Source organism: Rattus norvegicus, chromosome 5 (genome assembly GCF_036323735.1).
Source record: "Rattus norvegicus strain BN/NHsdMcwi chromosome 5, GRCr8, whole genome shotgun sequence".
NCBI classification, from domain to species: domain Eukaryota; kingdom Metazoa; phylum Chordata; class Mammalia; order Rodentia; family Muridae; genus Rattus; species Rattus norvegicus.
The window spans coordinates 61,440,291-61,461,102 of record NC_086023.1 but is presented as its reverse complement, the minus strand read 5'-3'; the positions used below and the strand labels follow the sequence as shown (position 1 = coordinate 61,461,102).

Sequence of the window (20,812 nt, the reverse complement as noted above, 5' to 3'; positions counted from 1 at the left end):
TCACTGTTGTATTGCATGGTGAAGAGACATCATAACCATGGCAACTCATAAAATAATTTAATTGGGGTTTTACTTACAGTTCCAGAGGTTAACCCGTTATCACAGCAGAGTGTAGCAGCAGGAAAGCGTGGTGGGGAAGCAGTTCTATGGTCTTATCTACTGGCAGAGGATTCTGGGCCTGGAATAGGCTTTTGAAACTTCAAAGCCCACCCCCACCCCACCCCCCGTGATATACTTCCTCCAACAAGGCCACGCCTACTCGAACAAGACCATTCCTCCTAACCCTTGTAATCCTTTCAAACAGTACCATGCTCAGACCCTACGCATTCAAATATATGGCCCTGTGAAAGCCATTCTTATTCAAACCATCACAGATACCTCTTCCCCCTCACCTTGCTGTGCTCTCATACACATGGCAAGCCCAGCCTGGCGTTGCAAGAACCCTAACATTCAGCAAGAACCCCAAAAATTCAGTAACTCCTTCCTTCAGAACTACATCTCCCATAAGGCCTGGGGATGAGCCAGGCTAGTAATGGTCTGGAAAGGGCGGCGCCTGAAACGGGAGGTGGAACCAATCTAGAGGCGGGCCCAAAGGGCAGATCTAGGGCGGTGAGAAGAAAGTCCGTGCAAGGCTCGCAAAGCTTCCAGAGGCTGTGGGGGAGGGGGTGGGCGCCAGGGGTGGGGCCGGAGTCCCAGGCCTGAAGCCACATTGGACGGCTGGGCGTGGCCAAGTAGCCGGAGGGCGGGGCGCAGGAGGGGCTCCACGGTGCCCAGCCAGGCAGCACCCCGCAGGGCTGTGGCTGATCAACTCCTGCTAGCGTGGAGAGAGGATCAGCTGGAGGACCCTTCTTCCCTTCTTTGTGGCGGTCACTGAGGTAGGTGAGCCCACTGGGAGGCCTTTGGGTCCCAGTGAGGGGTGGTGAGCTGCCTAAGGAGCAGTTCCTGAACTTTCTCTAGTTGGTAGAGCGACCCTGTACACCTGAACCCCCTCCTCTGGCCAGAGCTTCCCAGCGGGGGACGGACTCCTTGACCTTCCTCTGCCCCTTTGGACCGTGTGCGGTGGGGCGCCACCGGTGGGTGTGAAGTATTCCAGGCTGTTTTAGTGCAGTCACTTGATCCTTGTGGATCCTGTCCCCCGAGTAGGGGAGGGAGATGGGCAGGATCGAATTGCCTTTGACATTTCCACTCCCCTTCCAACTGTGTCCGACAAAGGCCTCTGCCTCAAGTAGCTTGGTTGAGCTGAGCTGGGCCCGCCCTTAAACTGAAGGCTTGGGACTTGTAGCCAAGACTGAGGTTGAGTGTGGAGTGAACAGGAAGAATTTTCTTAGGCTGAGCCTATACAGGCCCATTCAACAGACCCCACTGCTAGCCTTTGCCCGTGTTGGCCAGACGGCAGACTCAACAGATTATAGGGGTCTTGAACGCCACTGAGACTGGAGCCACAAGGTTCCTCCCCTCCAGTTACAATACCAGATGCCATTAAATTGCCCCTTTCGCACCCCTAAAATCGTCCTGATCTGCCTGAGGCAAGCTGGAGCCTTTGAAAAGACAGACCTCACCCGTCCACACCCATCTCTCTTAATGGAAGGTGGAGGCAGGATGTTTGGATCCCAGTGGGTGACTTCTGAGGAGCTCTGCTTTCCCGTCTGTGAAATGGACACTGATAACAGCTCGCAGTGCTGCTCGTACTGGATGCTGTGGGTTCATTTGGGAGAACATGGTGACCCAACAAAGTGGGTGCTTAAGTCTGTGGGCTCCTGTCCTTCATCCCAAAACCTAATGGATTCTACCTGAGGTTTGAAAGGGCTTTAGAGGCTATCATGGTGAGCTTTTCAGGCTCCCAGGAGTCATAAGATAAGGCCAATTTAATATGTAAGTATTGGGGCTTAGGGAGTGTTTCCTATTCAAACTCAAGCCCTCTCCTCTTAACCCCTTGATGTCTAGAATGTAGCCTTGATTGTGTAGGATGAACGTGAGTGTACAGTAAGTCCGTTTTGGGCCCTCATAGTCTTCTTTGGGTTCCACTTAGCTTTGAGAGTATCAGTAAAGGACACTACTACCTAAAGGAGGCTAGGGGATCTCTAACTTGTGTAGTCAGAGAGGAGGTAGAGTCTGTTCCAGACTGGGCTTGGGGAGTGACTTGAGAGATTAGAGAGCTGGGGGTGGGGGATAAGGAAGGGGTAAGAATGGTACTGAACATTGTCTTCTAGGATTAGAATTCTCATCTGCACCTGACACTCCTTTTTAATTTTTAATTTTATTTTATGCGTACTAGTGTTTTTGCCTGCATATATGTCCACATGAGGGTTGTCAGATTCCCCTGAAGCTGGGGTTACAGTTGTGAGCTGCCGTGTAGGTGCTGGGAGTTGAACCTGGGTCCATCCAGAAGAGCAACCAGTGCTCTTAACCACTGAGCCATCTCTCCAGGCCCCCAACATTCTTTTTTTTTTTTTTTGGGAGATTTATTTATTTTTATTTTACGTGTATGTGCACCATGTGTGTGTGTGTGTGTGGTGCCTGCAGAAGCCAGAAAACAGTACTGGATCCCCTGAGACTGGACTTACAGTTTGTGAGAAGACATGTGGTGCTGGGGTTCGAACCCCAGATCCTCTGGAAGTTAAGTGCTCTTAACTGTTGAGCCATCTCTCTAGCTCCTGCACCTGGCCTTCTTGACAAGAGTCTGAGGAAGAGGGCGTGAAGAGTCAGAGTAGTTTACCACCTTGGAAGTCACTGGAGACAGACAGACACTGGCATCTGGGAAGCGACTAATTACCATCTGCCAGTCTCTCTCCCCTTCCCCCAGCTGGGGAGTTAGGCAACTCACTGACTGGCAGTGTGTCTGCCTGTGTGTACACCTGGCAGGTGCTGTTTCTTTGTTATACTCCACCCTGAGGGTTGAAACAGAAAGAGTTTGTGGCCTTCTCAGCAGGTTGAGACAAATCTGCCCCCGAGTCTGAGTTTTCCTGCAGACGTATTTCAGTGTTTAGCGAACCTCGTGCAGACGTTTATATGAATGGTGGGCATCTGTTGCCTGAACAGCTGGTAGGCAGAGGGGAGGTTATCAGGTTGGATGGCTGAAGTCTCTTGAAGCAGAAGACTTGAGGATTTAGGTTAGGGAGGGAATAGAGCTTGGTAGTCTCAGGATAGGCCTGGCTGGAAATGGAATCAGAAAAGTAGCTGAGCTCAGATATGGGTGGTGTATGCATAAAATCCCAGCTATCTAGGGGTTAGGGCAGGGGGATCACAAATTCAGAGCCACATTCCTGGGCCATGTAGAAAACAAGCTGGAGCTATATCATGCCTTGAGCTTTGATTGCAAAGGTTTCAGCCTCTCCCATGGGAGCAGAGAAGTGGAATTAGATGGAGGGCTTAGAACAAGGTGCAGTGTGAGCGCTGAAAGGGGCAGATCAGAAAAGCAAGATCCTCACCAAGCTCCTGACCCAGCCCTAATGTAGGATCCCAGTCCTACCTTCTGACAAACCAGTCTCTGTGACTGACTGTGGCTTTGGGTGTCTTCTTTAATTTCCAGATATCCATCTGGCTGGACTCAAGATCAAATTCCATGACTAGGATGTTCCCTGTCCTCTGTCCTTGCCTCTCCAGAGGCAGGGGAGCCAGCCTACCAACGTGCACTGTTAACAGTCTCAAGGAACTGGCTGGACCATTCGCCCTGTGGTGTCAGGGCCTTAGAAGAGTAAGCCTTTCTTTAGCCAGGGCTTCCTCAGTCCTTCTCCAGGGCTGGCTGCTTAGGCTGTAATCCTGGACAGTGCCTAGCTTCTCTGCCTTTGTTTTTCCTCTGAGAAAGGGCAGAAGCAAGCTCTTTCATTCACATGGTTCTCTCCATTCACAGAGTTCTCACCGATTTGGCAAGCCGTGGGGCCTGAGAGAAACAAGGGTAAGACACCAGCTGTCCTGGACAAGAGTCCTGCCTTTGACATTTGTCAAGCTCTCAGCTCCTCTACTAGGCTGCAGAAATGGAAATACTGTGAAACAACAACAACAACAAAATCAGTTTCTTCTCTCACCCCTTTGCAGACATCAGCACGACAGTTTCAGATGGGCCCTGGTGTGGTGGTTCCTTTCTTAGCTAGGAACTGATGCCCCAGAACCTTCAGGAGAAGAGCCAGGTCTACCCCAGACATCGACTTGGTAGCCACGCAGGCCCTAAAAGTCTCGAAGTTATCCCAGGAGCAACCATGTACACTTTCCTGCCTGACAATTTTTCACCTGCCAAACCCAAGCCCACTAAAGAGCTGAGGCCTCTGCTATGCTCCGTGGTACTGGGACTGCTGCTGGTGCTGGCCGCAGTTGTGGCCTGGTGCTACTATAGCGCCTCCTTACGCAAAGCTGAACGCCTGCGCGCAGAGCTGCTGGACCTGAACCGTGGCGGCTTCTCCATCCGTAACCAGAAGGGTGAGCAAGTCTTCCGCTTGGCCTTCCGTTCGGGTGCGCTGGATCTTGACTCCTGTAGCCGGGACGGTGCCCTGCTTGGCTGCTCCCGAACGGCCGATGGGCGCCCGTTGCACTTCTTTATCCAGACTGTACGACCCAAGGACACTGTAATGTGCTACCGCGTGCGCTGGGAGGAAGCTGCACCAGGGCGTGCTGTAGAGCACGCGATGTTTCTGGGAGATGCTGCAGCGCACTGGTATGGTGGCGCAGAGATGAGGACGCAACACTGGCCCATCCGCCTAGATGGCCAGCAAGAGCCGCAGCCATTTGTCACGAGCGACGTCTACTCTTCTGACGCCGCATTCGGGGGCATCCTTGAGCGCTACTGGCTATCTTCCCGCGCGGCCGCCATCAAAGTCAATGATTCAGTGCCCTTCCACCTGGGCTGGAACAGCACCGAGCGTTCGATGAGATTGCAGGCACGCTACCACCACACATCTTACAAGCCACCAGCCGGCCGGACTGCAGCGCCAGAGCTCAGCTACCGCGTGTGCGTGGGCTCAGATGTCACCTCCATCCACAAGTACATGGTTCGACGTTACTTCAACAAACCGTCCAGGGTACCAGCGTCAGAGGCCTTCCGAGACCCCATTTGGTCCACGTGGGCTCTATATGGGCGCTCTGTGGACCAGAACAAGGTGCTGCAATTCGCCCAGCAGATCCGCCAGCACCGCTTCAACAGCAGCCATCTGGAAATCGATGACATGTACACGCCGGCCTATGGTGACTTTGATTTCGACGAGAGCAAGTTCCCCAACGCCACTGACCTGTTCCACCGCCTGCGAGATGCTGGCTTCCGCGTCACACTTTGGGTGCATCCGTTTGTCAACTATAACTCGTCGCGTTTCGGCGAAGGTGTGGAGCGCGAGCTGTTCGTGCGGGAGCCCACGGGCCGCCTGCCCGCGCTCGTGCGCTGGTGGAACGGCATTGGCGCGGTGCTGGACTTCACGCGCCCAGAGGCCCGAGAGTGGTTCCAGGGACACCTACGGCGCCTGCGCTCGCGCTACAACGTGGCCTCCTTTAAGTTCGACGCGGGTGAAGTCAGCTACCTGCCCCCGGACTTCAGCACCTACAAGCCTCTGTCTGACCCCAGTGTGTGGAGCAGGCGGTACACCGAGATGGCGCTGCCCTTCTTCTCGCTAGCCGAAGTCCGCGTGGGGTACCAGTCACAGAACATCTCCTGCTTCTTCCGTCTAGTGGACCGCGACTCGGTATGGGGCTACGACCTGGGGCTGCGCTCTCTCATCCCTGCGGTGCTCACCGTCAGTATGCTGGGCTATCCGTTCATCTTACCTGATATGATAGGTGGCAACGCGGTGCCGGAGCGCACAGCGGGCCGCCCAGATGGGCCGGGGCCAGAGCGCGAACTCTACGTGCGCTGGCTGGAGGTGGCCGCCTTCATGCCTGCCATGCAGTTTTCAATCCCTCCTTGGCAGTATGACGCAGAAGTGGTAGCCATCGCACATAAATTCGCTGCTCTGCGCGCCTCCCTCGTGGCGCCACTGCTGCTGGAGCTTGCTGGTGAGGTCACCGACACGGGCGACCCCATCGTGCGCCCCCTGTGGTGGATCGCACCCGGGGATGAAACGGCTCACCGCATTGACTCACAGTTCCTCATCGGGGACACGCTGTTGGTGGCACCGGTACTGGAACCTGGTAAGCAAGAGCGCGATGTCTACCTGCCTGCCGGCAAATGGCGAAGTTACAAGGGTGAGCTTTTTGACAAGACGCCTGTGCTGCTCACGGATTACCCTGTCGACCTGGATGAGGTCGCCTATTTCACCTGGGCTTCCTGACCCAGCTCAGAACCTAGGAATCCCACAGCCCTAACCCCAGCCTTCATACAAACTTTTAATCCTCTACCACGCGCGAACGGTGAACCCTCAGGAAGACCCCACCTCTATACCATCTAGGAAGTGGGCACCGACTTTAAAGTGCTCCAGCCAACAGCTGTAGATGAGACCTGGGAGGGGAGGTATTGAAACAACCCCTGCACCAGCGCACAATCCTAAGAGTCCCGGTTCCTTGACCATTCGCTCCAGTCTGCAGAAAGCCTCTCCCTTGGGTTGGAGGGCAGAGAACTGAGAGGACAAAGATCTGTTCTTTGTGTTACACAGGGTCTGGTTTTAAAAGCACAGAAAGAAACCTCTCCTCCCACCCTGGTCTTTGTAGCCATCCTTGTCCTCTGAAATGAGGAACCAATCCTCTTTAAAAGTTCCCAAATAGTTTTCTGCCATATTTAGAAAGTGTACCTTTAACCTGGTGTTGGTGGGATATGCCTTTAATACCAGCACTCAGGAAGCAGAGAGACAGGTGGATCTCCGAGATCAAGGCCAGCATGGTCTACAGATCGAGTTCCAGGAAGCCAGCGCTACGCAGAGAAACTCTATCTCCAAAAAACTGAAGGAAGGAAGGAAAGAAGAAAGGAAGGAAGGAAGAAAGGAAGGAAGAAGAGAAAGTCTACCTTCTTGATGACAGCAGCTAAGCCATGAGCTCCCAGCACACACCTGAACAGTGACTGACCTGCTCTCACTCGATCTGGGGAAGAAAGATACACAGATGTTTGGTTTGGCCAGCTGACCAGGAAGCAAAAGGCCTCTTCCCAGTCCATAGGAGAATTGAACTGAACTAATGTTCTCTGTCTGTGAGAAAGACTCCTAACATGCGTTAACATATTTGTATGTATTCATACCCAGACCTGGGCCAGATGTGCCTAGTAGATAGACTTGCAGGGTCATGCAGGCCGGACTCGTTGCCTTAATTCAAGAACCTGTGTCTATGTGTATGTACACATACTTCTGTCAGGGCAGTGGGGAGGGAGAGAGGGAGAGAGGCGCCCACCATGGGTCTCTGAAATATTCCTGAGGCTAGATAAGCCTAGAGGGAGGATACGGAGGCAGCCTCAGGGCTTTGATTATGATCTAAGCCCCATTTTAGGTAGACTCCCTAGGATACTGCCAAACCCAGTTTAAGAGTTTAAAACTGGAGAACTGGGCTGAGGAACTGACTCAGAAGACAAGCCTGACTACCTGAGTTCAGCCTAACTCCTGCTGTAAAAGGAGAGAACGGACAATAGGGTAAGCCCTTTAAGATTACCCAGCTGCCTCCCTGCACACACGCTCTGAGTGTAGCCCGAACGGGAAAACCATGTTCTATGCTGGCAGAGATGTGCTTGGCACACGAATGACATTACACGCTGATAACCTGCCAGCACACGTATGGGGAAGGGCTTTCATCTCAGTAATTCTCTTGTTCTAAGAAGATCAACTCCAGCTACCGTGAGGTGAGTTTTTCCTGATTTGCCAGAGAAGGTGGGGAATGAAGTGGGGCTCAGCTTCCCTCTCAGAGCCTGTGCCCGAATCATTCGTTTTCTCTGGGTGAAAGGTCCTGGTGAGAGCTTCAGGGCTCCCCAGACGCCCATCTCCATGCCAATTCTTTTGTTTCTTTTCCTTGGCAATGCTGAAGCTAGAACCCAGGGCCCCAAGCATACTAAGTAAGCATTCTTCCTCAGCTCTATCCTCGGTCTTCAGCCAGCCGGGTGACCTTGAATAAGCTGCTGCCTACCCCACTGAGCCTCAGTGTTTTCTGTGTAAGGGTGATGTAATGCCTACCTCTAAGGTCACTTTAATAATAAGCACAGACATATGGAAAGTGCCTGACACCAAGTAGGTGCTCAATAAAAGATAGCTATTGTAGTAGTGTTTGCTGTTCTCTTGCTTAAATTCAAGAATTCTTAGGGGTTTAAAAAGACTTATTGATGCATGAATGTTTGCCCGCCTGTATGTATGTATGTATGTACGTATGTATGTATGCATGCATGCAACCACATGCATGCCTGGTATTTATGGAGGTTGGAAAAGGGCATCAGATCCCCTGGAACTAATGTTTTAGATGGTTGTGAGCCACCATGTGGACGCTGGGAAATGGATCCAGGTTCTCTATAAAAGCAAAAAAAAAAAAAAAAAAAAAAAGCTCTTAACTGCTGAACCATCTTTCCAGCCCCTTCTGGCCTTATCCTGTCCTCCGACTCTTGTGCAATCCAGACTTGTCTCTCTCCCTGTACGTTGGATCTGGGAAGCCTAGCATTGCCCCAGTAGGCCTCAAGCAGCCTTGTAACCACAGCTCACTGGTCTCCCTGCACTTAGGCTCTTGTGGGTGTGTTGGTGACATACAGCAATCAGGAGGGGAGATCTGAATGGCCACTGAAGGGGGCTCGGGATGGGGTTTGAATGGATTGAACTTTAGCCAAATGGGTTTTCTCGGAGAATTTTGGCCACCATCCCCCAACTTGTGAGCAAAGTATCTCTGATTATTGCTCTGGATCTGGTGCAAGGATTCTTCTGGTTCTTCTCACCAAGCACCCAGGAGTCCTCTCCTTCCCCAAACCCAGGGTGGGCACTGACCTCTCCAATCCTCAGGCCACCATTAAACAAAGACACACAGGGTGCTTTTGCTAAAAGCATTGACTGTTCACTTGGCCCTCCAGGTGCCTAATGGGTTAATTAAAAACCAGAACAAAAGCTTGGTATGGTGCCTCCAGTTTGCTCCAATTTGCACCTGTTTCCTTTGCACGGAGTCATTACTGTCTGGTGGATTCCAGGAACAACAGAGCCCCTGGATAAACATCTGTGACAAGGGTCAAAACTACCCCTACTCCCGGCCACTGAACAAAGCTTGCAAAACCAATCCCAAGATAATGATCAACCAGACCATAGTTTGACCAAGGCTGATTAGTACGTGTTTCTTGTGTTTCTCGCTCCAGCTTCTGTCCCTAGTCCTTGTGTCAGTTGGGAGCTCCTGTGAGGGCCTCTAATGCCAAGGCTGACTGCATCATCCCCCTTCTCTTCCTGTGTATAGTTCTGCTGATTAAAGTTCCTTTCCTGTTTTTCACTTCTCTGATTTGGAGTCAGATTTGTTAGTATTCCTGGATTCTCACTTCTAATCCAGCAACAGTCTCCACGTGAGACCTCATCAGCCACGTTCCACTGGTAAGGTCCAGGAATCTCTGAAGGATGAACCCCAGGACTCAAATGTGTCTTGTCCAACCCACACAGCAGTCAAGGCGAGCTGTCCAAAGTTCAGTCATATCCCTTGTGGAGTGGGAGATCCAGGCTCTGGTGCTGAAGCCTTCTAAGATCTGCTCCTTCTCCTGCCTCTGTTTCGCCCAGATTCTCAGGTACATCTAAGTATATTTTGAAGAGCATTTGTAGAAGCACTACCTTCTGTTCTGGGGACAACCGTACAACTATCCCTCACCAAGGAGAGGTCTGCCCTCTTAGCCTTGATGGAAGACGCAGTGGCAGCTGGGTGATTGCTTTTCCTTCCATTGTTTGTTTGGCTCCAAGGGTTTCTGCTGGCAACCCCTACACAGTACACCCCAACTCCCAAGGCACAGCCTGGTTTTTTAATCTTAAAGTTAATCGTTTACTTCAGTAAGTCCAGGGATCTTTCCAGCAGCTTGATAAGAGGGGAGCTATTCAGCTTTAGGTGGCTTGCTCCAAGCGGCACTGGAGGAGAAATGGAAAAGACAGAAGGCAGCCCTATTCCTGGGTGTTCCCAGTCTAGAGGTCAAGGACTCTGTGATTTTGGTCAGCTCTTTCCCTCCCAGAACTGGCTTCCCCACTCCGGATTACACAATGAGGAGTAGGAGAGGGTTATAGAGCAGTCTGAGTTCTGCCTGCCTGCCTACCTATACCACGGACTCCTCAAGGAGACAGCGGGAGGAAGCTGGCCCCACCCTCCAACCCCTCAAAGAATTGAGTCAGGCCAAAGGTTAAGATGACTGGAGAGTTCAGTCTGCACCGCACAGGTTCCAGCCCTGCACAGGAATTTCTATTCTAACTTAGTTACTTTAGATCTTCAACAAATGGCTTCTGTGCAGGTGTAAGTCATTGTTTTCAAGGTCAAGAAGACATTTTGATTTCCCAGTGCCTCTGTGCAGCAGGAAAAGAAAACTCAGGCCTCCCTGGTAGGGTTAAGTCTGTCGGCTGTCTCTTCACCCTAAGAGGAGGTAGCATGGAGCAAATGGGCGATTCCAGAAGGAGATCCGTTGGGCACTGGCAGGATGGTTCCTGGGCAAAGCTTCCAGAAGTTGCCACTCTGGACTTAAGAAGGCCTTCAATTGAAGAAGATATTGAAGCTTTCTCATTTCTCTGTCCTTTCGTAGGTAAAAACCAGTCCGCAATCCAGGAAGCAAGCCGCCCTTCCCCGCCGCCTCGGGCATTCATTTACCCAGTCACCTAGCGGGTGTCTGCCTGCAGGCCAGAAGAACAGGTGTGTCATTCCATGAACGTTCTCTGTGCCCGAGATACGGAAAGAGATGGCGGTCACTTTCTAAACCTCCTAGTCCTTATGGGTCAGGCCCCAGTCCAGTTTGTGTCGAGAGGATTTAGTCCGTTCCACTTAGGATACACACTCCCTCTTCCCTTGCCTGGGCCTGTGATTAGCTTTTCAACCCTGCAATGTTTAAACTCCGCTCCTAGATACTTTGTTGAGTTGTGTCATAAGCCTGACCACTCACGGTTCTGCCTGGGCCCTACTTTTCCCACGGTTTGGACTCTAGAATAGAACTTTCTGGCTCCTGTGCCGTTGTGAGGCTTGGAGTGCCTACCTCAAAGCATTATTTTATCCAAGTGTGCTTTCTCCTGTATACGTTTCTTAGAAAAACCAAAGGCAAAACTCAATTTACTATTAAAAATGTTATTCAAAGGTTTTAAGACAGAGTCTCATGTAGCCCAGGCAGGTCTCAGATTCATGATATAAGGGAGAATGGCCTTGAATTAACTCCTCCCCTGAGTCCACCTCCACCACGTTTGGCTTTTATAAACTGGCTTTCATAGTGGAGGTACGTGTGTGTGTGTGTGTGTGTGTGTGTGTGTGTGTGTGTGTGTGTGTGTGCCTGTGTGCCTGTGTGCCTGTATGTCTCTGTGTGTGTGTGTGCCTGTACCTGTGTGCCTGTGTGCCTGTGTGTGCCTGTGTGTCTGTGTGTCTGTGTGTGTGTGCCTGTGTGTGTGCCTGTGTGTGTGCCTGTGTGCCTGTGTGCCTGTGTGTGTGTGCCTGTGTGTGTGCCTGTGTGTGTGTGTGCCTGTGTGCCTGTGTGCCTGTGTTTGTGTGTGTCTGTGTGTGTGCCTGTGTGCCTGTGTGCCTGTGTGTGTGCCTGTGTGCCTGTGTGTGTGTGTGCCTGTGTGCCTGTATGTCTGTGTGTGTGTGTGTGCCTGTGTGTGTGTGTACCTGTGTGCCTGTGTGCCTGTGTGTCTGTGTGTCTGTGTGTGTGTGCCTGTGTGTGTGCCTGTGTGTGCCTGTGTGCCTGTGTGTGTGCCTGTGTGTGTGTGTGCCTGTGTGTTTGTGTGTGTCTGTGTGTGTGCCTGTGTGCCTGTGTGTGTTTGTGTGTGTGCCTGTGTGCCTGTGTGCCTGTGTGTGAGTGTTTGTGTGTGTGCCTGTGTGCCTGTGTGCCTGTGTGTGTGTGCCTGTGTGTGTGTGTGTCTGTGTGCCTGTGTGTCTGTGTGTCTGTGTGTGTGCCTGTGTGTGTGTGTGTCTGTGTGCCTGTGTGTCTGTGTGTCTGTGTGTGTGCCTGTGTGTCTGTGTGTCTGAGTGTCTGTGTGTCTATGTGTGTGGCTTGGGGGTTGCCTGTGTGTGCACCTGTGTACCAGGTGAGTGCTACTGCCTTCAGAGGTCTGAAGGTCAGTCCCCCAGAGCTGGAATGTCAGATGCTTGTGAGCCACCATGTGGTCTCCACAAGCTGATCTCAAACCCAATTCTCCTGCTTCAGCCTCCCAAGTGCTGATATTAGAGGCACGAGCTACTATGCCTGGCTTAAAATATTCTTAAAGGAATTAGCAAAAGAAATGTAAAGCTGTACATTGGGAACTAGACGCGCTGTTGAAAGACTTTAAAGATAACCTAGATGGAAGTGAAGACCTGGCCATGAATCATTAATATTTATGAGTGGGAAGATGGCAGTATTCCATTAACGTACAGAGTCAGTATAGTACCTACCAAAATCCCAGCCAAATTCTTTGTGGAAATCAACAAGTTGATCTAAAATTCATAGGAAGCCTAGTATGGTAGCATTTACCTTTAATCAACTCCAGCACTTGAGAGACAGAGGCAAGTGGATCTCTGTGAGTTTGAGGTCATGCTAGTAAGTTCCAGGCCAGCCAGAACTACAAAGTGAGACCCTGTACCAAAAGTAAATAAATAAGTAAATAGATAAAATTCATAGGGAAATCTAAGGGACCCAGAATAGCCAAAGCAATCTTGAAAAAAAAAACCCAAAGTTTGCAGACTCATATTTTTCAATTTTTACACTTACTACAAATATATAATAATATAGATAATGTGATACTAGCATCCAGACAGACATACACTGCAGGATATGGTGACATATCCCTTTAATCCCAGCACTTGGGAGGCAGAAGTAGGTGGATATCTGGTCTACCTGGTGAGTTCGAGGATAGCCAGAGCTACATAGCAAGACCCTGTCTCAGAAAAGAAAAGGCAAGCAAGCAAGCAAGCAAACACACAAAAAGACATGTAATACGGTAATGATAATCAGTCATCTCACTGGGTAGATATGTGTGTCCTCTGTAAGCCACACCTAGACAATCACTAGAAGCCAATTAAAGGTGGAGGATAGAACTGACTCCACCAAGTTGTCCTCTGACCTCCACATGTGCACTGTGGTACATGCGCAACTCCCCTCCCATCCTGAATACCACCTCTACACACACACACACACACACACACACACACACACACACACACACACACACACACGAGAATGCTTTAATTGAGAAATGAAGTGCTAGGGTGATGATTCCATGGCTAAGAGCAGCGGCTGCTCTTCCAGAAGACCCGGGTTCCATTCCCAGTAGCCTCATGTGGCTCACAAGCATCTGACACTCCAGTTCCAGGGGACTGACCTTCTTCTGACCTCTAAAGGCAGTCAGCACTCACCTGGTGCACATACAGGTAAACCCAATACATATACATGTATATAAAATACATATATACAAAATATCAGCGGGATGAGTTCAGCAGGATGGGTTTGAGAATCCAGAAGTAAACCCTCACATGTATGATTGTGTGTGTGGTACTGGATCTCTTATATAGTGATGAAACATTCTACCACTGAACTACATGCACTACACTTCCAGCTCAGGAACCTTCTCTCTCTCTCTCTCTCTCTCTCTCTCTCTCTCTCTCTCTCTCTCTTTCTCAAAGAGTAGTTTGGTGGAGGTTTGCTGTCTGGAGAGAGCTCAGCAGTTCCGAGCGCTTGCTGCTCTTCCAAAGGACAGAGATTTGGTTCCCACACCCTTGTCAGGAGGCTCGTAACTTAATACTTGTAATTTCAGCTCCAAGGACTCTGATACTCTCTTCATATCTCTGTTAGCACCTGCATACACATAGCATTCACCCACACAGACACACATAAGTTAAAAAAGAAAGAAATCTGTTTGTTTGTTTTGAGACAGGATCTCACTGTGTAGCCCTACCTCACTTTGTAGGGTAGGGTGACCTCAGAGATCTGCCTGCCTATGCCTGTCCTGCACTGGGATTATGACATGGTCACCAACGCTGAAGACACATTTATTTTCTGTTTTTTAGAGAATCTTTTAGGGTCCAAGAGTCACTGAACGATGACCCACAGACTCAAATAGGATGCAAAGACAAAGAGTATTAATCCTGCAGAAATTACCAGCATGAAGGGGTCAACCATTCATCAAAATGGCAATGACCCAAGTTGCTCTCAGGCTCCTTTTATGCAGGAATTTTCTAGAAGAGTTATGTGATTAGAGGTAGGGGGCAAAGCAGTGAATTAGTATAGTTTTGATTGGTTACCATGTTAGTTTCATTATATTTGCTGAGACCTTGAAGAATTTCAGAGACCATCTGCCCCAGCCAAGTGTCCCAGGAACTGACTCAGTTCCAGACTTACCCTCCCTAAGTCAGGGTTGCCAGTGGCTCCCTCTGAGGAGCCCAGTTTGCTTCCTGGGAAATTTTCTACTTTTAAGGTTTTGATTTCTTAGTGAACCTCTCATGGTAAAAGGGAGTATCAGGCTGAGCCCAAGAATCATTGTCTCTTTATGACAGAGTTCCTCAATTGGGTAGCCCAGGCTGTCCTGGAACTCGTTATGTTGGCCAGGCTAGCCTTGATCTCCCAAAGATCCACCTGCCTCTGCCCCCAGAGTGCTGAAATGAAAAGGGTGAACCACCGTGCCTGCCTGGTAAGATCAGGATGCATCTTTTTAACAACTGGCACTACGACAGCAGAATACTCACAAAGTAGGATTGGTGTTGGATCCTCTACTTCCTGTCACATAAAAAAATTAATCCAAAATGCATCACTGGCCTAAGTACAACTAAGACTTTAAACCCGGAAGAGCTGGTCCTGGTGCTGAAGATCTGTAATCCCAGTTACTGAGGAGAAGGCAGTAGGACTGCACATCAAGGCCTGGGTTACAGTGAGTTCATGGTCAGTCTGGGCCATTTAGCAAAACCTCATCTCCAACAAAAGTCAAATGAGGGCTGGGGACATATCTAAGTGGCAGAGTATTTTCTAGTATCGACGAGGACCTGAATTCAATCCCTAGTGTGTAGTGTGTGTGTGTGTGTGTGTGTGTGTGTGTGTGTGTATTCAACAATTCAACAGAAGGAAAAAATACACAAATTTAACTTTACTAAGTTGTAATATTCTATGCTTTAAAATACATTAACAAGAAAGCAAAAAGACTGGTAGGATGGCTCAGTAGGTAAAGACACTTGCCTCCAAGCCCAATGACCTGACCATTACTGATAAACATATGAAAAGATATTCAAAATAATATTCCACCACAGCAATTAGGGTAAAACCACTGAGATACCACGTCACCCTCACTAGGGTGCCAACCATCACTGTCGTCACCATAGTCCACCGTCATCATCACCACCATTACCATCATCACCATCAGATACAACAGATGGAGAGGCTGTATAGCTAGCCCAGCCCGCAAACATCTCTGACCTGTAAGAAGTACAGCCACTTTAATCACGTTAGTGGCCAGGTGGTGGTAACACACAACTTTGATCTCAGCCCTCAGGAGGCAGGAGCAGGTGGATCTCTGCGAGTTCAAGGCCAACCTGGTCTAGAAAGTGAGTCCAGGACAGCTAGGGCTCTCTAGACAAACCAAACCAAAAACAAGCAAACAAAAAACAGTCTAATACCTCAAAAGCTAGAAACATAGCTACCACCTAACACTGGAATTCTCTACACTTAATTATACCCAAGGAGATGACAATTTATCCGCAGAACTTGAAGCATTTTTAAAAACAACTTAAAAAAAAAAGTAGGAATAACTCGAATTGGATCAATTCAGTATGGCATATTGAAACCGTGGAATATGAAGGACTAATGCATGCTACGAAATGAATTGCCCCTGAAAATGCCAGTTACAAAAGACTACATGTTATTTAAGTCCACTACATGGCATGCTCAGAACAGGCAGAGTGTTGCTTGCCTAAGGTTTGGAGAAATATCAATATTGCTGATAGTTTCGGGTTTGGTTTTTTTGGTTTGGCTGGTTTTGTTTTTGTTTTTTATTTCTTTTTGAGGGGTTATTAAAATGTTCTAAAATTATAATCCCATGACTCCATTAACATAGTAAAGCCCTTCAAGTGTTCACTTTAAAATGGGTGTTTCATATACTATACAAATTATATATATTTTTTTCGAGACAGGGTTGTAGTATTTCAACAAAGCTCTCATCATAAAAGCGGAAGGAGGAAATGACAGGTGTAAACCGTGAGAACTGCTAAGTGGAAGAAGCAGGATACAAAGGCCACAAATTGTCCGGTTTAACGTGTACACTTGCTCATTTACTCATTGTTGTTCTGAGATGGGGTTTCCCGTCACCCAGGCTGAGCTTGGACTTTCTAGCTGCTCAGGAAGACCTTGAACCCTGTTCATTTTGCTTGCAACATCCCAAGTGCTGGGGTCGCAGGTGCACACCTCCATGCCAGGTTGGAGGACTCCAGTGACGAGAAGTGCCAGGGATGGGACGATTACGCAAAAAGTGGGGTAAGTGGTGGCCGAGAGGAAACGGGAATGATCGCTTAAGAGGTATATGACGGTTTCGTTTTTTGAGTGTTGAGAATCTTCTGAAATTAGGTTGTGGTGGGGATACTTACACAGCCTTGTGAATTAAGAAAAACTACTAAGCTATAGCTTTTCAAAACGATGCTGCCCAGTGTGGCGGTGCATGCCTTTGATCCCAACTCTTTTTTTTTTTCTTTCTTTTTTTTTTTTTCCTTTTTTCGGAGCTGGGGACCGAACCCAGGGCCTTGCGCTTGCTAGGCAAGCGCTCTACCACTGAGCTAAATCCCCAACCCCTGATCCCAGCTCTTGAAAGATAGAGGCAGGTGGATCTCTGTAAGTTCAGAGCTACCCTGGTCTACAGAGAGAGTTTCAGGACAGCCACTACTTTGTAATGAGACCTTCTCTGTCTCAGAAAAAAAAATGTACTCTGCTATATATAAATTATGTCTCAGTTGTTTTTATTTTGAAAGCTTCCAATCCAGATGTGGTAGCGTATGCCATGAATCCCAGCACTCGGGACCCCAAGGCAGAAGGATCCCCTCAAATCCAAGGTCAGCATGAATATAGAGGGAGACTCTATCACGATAAGCAGGAACTAGGAATCTGGGGCCAGCCTTTTCCACCTGTTATTATCTTACCTTTATAGCCAATACATCTTACCCGTTGTTTCTGCATGAAGTTTGATTTTTTTTCCACAAAGGTAATATTGTTTTAGAAAGCTTGGAAATTTCATAAAATAAAAATAAAAGGACAATTATCATTCTTTGTTTCCCCACCCAGAAACACTTTTTCCCCAAAACTTATTTTCTAAATTGCCAGGTAAACTGACAGAGATCTCCCTGCATCTGCCTCGAGTGCTAGGATTAAAGGGAAACTTGCCATACCCAGTCTGTGTGCGGCTAGCACTGTACCAATGAAGCTTTATCCTCATCCCTGGGCGGACTATGTTAAGAGAATGAACAAGGGCAACAAGGTGAAGTATATGTTAATTAGCTTGAATTAAACATTTTATAATGGAACTCACTCTGTAGACCAGGCTGGCCCAGAACTCACAAAGATACAACTGCCTTCCCACCCCACCCCAACCCCTGCCACTCCCCCCTTGCATTCAAAAGATCAGAGTCGAGTGACACTGTCCAGGTGGACCTCCAACCCCTAGGCTAAAGTGACCCTCTCGCCTCGCTTCTTCCGATGAGCTGGATCTATAACTCTGTAGCTTCCCAAGACTTCTCATGAGAAAATTTCAAACCTACTGGGAAGCTGAATGTCTGTATCATTTGCCTGCATCTCCACCCCAAGCCAACAGTTGTTAAAGTGGTGTGTGTGTGTGTGTGTGTGTGTGTGTGTGTGTGTGTGTGTTAATCATCTTTGTCTTCTTCATTGGATTGCAATCACCCGGGAAACAGCTCTGGGCTTGTTTGTGAAGCCATTTTTAGAGAAGTTTAAACTCAGGGATGACCTACCCTGAATGCTGGCAGCAACATTCCATGGGCTAAGGCCCCATATGAATACAAAGGAGCACCAGGGCAATCCAGTTTCAGAATCAGCCTTGTTGACTTTAGTTTCCCAGGCCTGTGTTTGTTCCCAGAGTCACCGTTATCATCTCATCTGCCACAGTACACAAGGAAAAGGAGGCTGGAGAGGCTGAGACTTCCAAAGATCACTCATCAAAACAGTGACAGAACAGATCTCTCTCCAGACGCCACCGAGCTGCACTCCTCTCAGCCCTATGCCTTTGCCTCACAATGGTGGTATTTTGAGTGTATGTCTCAGACAGAATACATGAGAGAAGGAGGGAGGAAACAGCCAGGGTCAGAGGCTAAGTGAACTGGACATGTTGGAAGAAAGTCTGGGGCATCTCCGAGCTAACAGCGGGACATCCTAACAAGCAGAGATAAGAAAGAAGCAGTTTCCTAATAGGCCACATGAGTTTGAGGATGAGAAAGTAGCTAACGAGGAATGGAACACAGAGATCTTTGAGCATCTTAGGGAAGCTTTAGAAGGAGGCAGGGCTTTCAGAGCCCTGGACTCGACAAAGATGATTAAGGGTTTCTCAAAGAGAGGATGATCCTCTTTCAAGCTCTATCCCCAAACCAAGCTTCCTTGAGACATTAGGGAGGACTGTTCATTTCTCTTTGGATACATGTGGAAGACTTTGGGCCAGAAAAGTCATTGTGCATTCGGAGCTTAATGAGCTATTATGGGGTGCTGGCTAAGCTTAAGTCAACTTGACACACGCTAGCGTTATCTGAGAAGAGTGGACCGCAACGGGGAAAAAGCCTCTGTGAGATGGAGCTGAAGGGCGTCTCCTCTTTTTTGTTTGTTTTTATGTGCATTGGTGTTCTGCCTGCATGTATGTCTGTGTTAGGGCATCAGTTCTTGGAGTTACAGACAGGTGTGAGAAGACATGGGTGCTGGGACTTGAACCTGGATCCTCTGCAAGAGCATCCAGTGCTCTTAACTCTTGAGACATCTCTCCAGCCTTAGGGTATTTTTTTAATTAATGATCGATGGATTCTACAAGAAAGATAAGCAAGCCAGTAAGCAGCACCCCTCTGTGGCCCCCACCTCAGCTCCAGCCTTCAGGTCCCCACTGTTTGAGTTCTGGTCCTGGCTTCCTTCAGTGATAGACTGCAATGTGGAAGTGGAAAGCCAGACAAACCCTTTCCTCCACAAGTGGTTTTTGGTCCTGGCATTTCAGCGTTACAATGGTAGTCCTAAGGCATATGGGGACTTAGAAGATAATGCTGTGAGCAGGGCCGATGGCGAAGGTCCGGCTTGTAAAATTATAGAGGGAAGTTTCAGAGTTCCTAAAGGACTCCGTGAGGGCCACTGGATCTTTAGAGTTAGGAATCTGTGATCCTGGTCAGCTTGTGCTGAAGAACCAGTTGTGTTAAGAGACCAACATCGTTGAGACAATCTTCTTAGAGTCGTTTCCTTGGGGTCAGCACACAGGTTTTAGGAGATGAAGAGCAGCCGAAGCTTGGCACAGTAAGAAGCCAAGGAGAGGCCACTTGTAAGATTATAGATATACATTGCCGTGCCTGATCTGTACCTGTGTTTAATTTTTATGCATCCAAGTGGTTTGCCTGTATGTATATATGGGCACCAAGTGTGTACCACATGTGTGCCTGGCGCCTGTGGAAGTCAGAAGAGGGCATTACATAACCCATGCTGGTGCTGGGAATGGAACTCAGTGCTCTCACCCTCTAAGCCATCTCGCCAGCCCTCTCTATCTACGTTTTGATGGAGCCCTCTGTGAGGACCAGAAGCACGTGTCTGAAACTGTAAGGTATTCTGGTTGACAACAGTGGGATGTGTGAGTGTGGTGTGGGCATGGCACAGCATGTGTAAAGCCGTCAGAGGACCAGTTTTAGGAATCGGTTCTCTTCTTCCCTCTGGAATCTGGGGATAAAACTCAGGTTGTTAGGCAGGCACAGCAAGCACTTTTAACACCCAGCCATCTCAGTTGCTCTAAGATTTTCTAAAAGGTTTTCCCTGTAGCACCTTACTTTCAAAGCTTCCCACATATAGACAACTTCCAAGACCAAGCACTGGCTTTCCTTCCTTCTTCCCACTTTCTCCTGTGTCTGCTGCTTCTATTTTAGTTTGTTTGTTCATTCATTCGTTTGTTCCTTCCTTCCTTCCTTCTTCCCTCCCTTCTTTTCTTAAAGATTAAAAAGATTGCCGGGCAACGGTGGCCCAGTACCTTTAATTCCAGCTCTTGTGAGGCAGAGGGCCAGGCAGATCTCTGTAAATTCAAGGCCAGCCTGGTCTACAGAGTGAGTTCCAGGATAGCCAGGGTACAGAGAAATCCTGTCTCAAAAGAAAAAAAAAGATTTTATGTGTATGGGTACTTTGCCTGTATGGATGTCTGTGTATCCTGTCCAGAAGAGGAATTGGATCCTTTGAAACTGGAATTACAGATGGCTGTGAGCTACCATGTGTGGCTGGGACTCAAACCTATGTCCTCTAGAAAAGCAGGCAGTGCTTATTTTTATTTTTTTAAAGATTTATTTATGAGTACACTGTCGCTGTCCTCAGACACACCGGAAGAGGGCATAGGACCCCATTACAGATGGTTGTGAGCCACCATGTGGTTGCTGGGACTTGAACTCAGGACCTCTGGAAGAGCAGTCAGTGCTCTTAACCACTGAGCCATCTCTCCAGCCATTTTTTGTTTCTTGTAGCTTAGGCTGGTCTTGTACTCTCAGCAATGCTCCTGCCTCAGCCTCTAAAGTGCTGAGGCTCTACAGGCGTATGGCACCGTGTCACCCATCATAAATT

At 48.8% G+C, this 20,812-nt stretch overlaps 1 protein-coding gene across 3 annotated transcripts; it reads left to right on the top strand.

Annotated features, from left to right (window-relative positions):
• Positions 1-602: 602 nt before the first annotated feature.
• Myorg (myogenesis regulating glycosidase) lies at positions 603-8,147 on the top strand. 3 transcript variants are annotated; one of them, NM_001108971.1, is made up of 3 exons: positions 802-875; positions 3,851-3,895; positions 4,036-6,248. In NM_001108971.1, the coding sequence occupies exon 3, from the start codon at positions 4,098-4,100 to the stop codon at positions 6,246-6,248; it is 2,151 nt and encodes a 716-aa protein (NP_001102441.1). In that variant the 5' UTR covers positions 802-875; positions 3,851-3,895; positions 4,036-4,097. The 3 variants fall into 3 exon arrangements, with proteins under 3 accessions (XP_063144178.1, XP_006238156.1, NP_001102441.1); XM_063288108.1 differs by having other exon boundaries at positions 603-875; positions 3,851-8,147; XM_006238094.3 differs by lacking the exon at positions 3,851-3,895 and having other exon boundaries at positions 733-875; positions 4,036-8,147.
• The last annotated feature ends 12,665 nt before the right edge of the window (positions 8,148-20,812 follow it).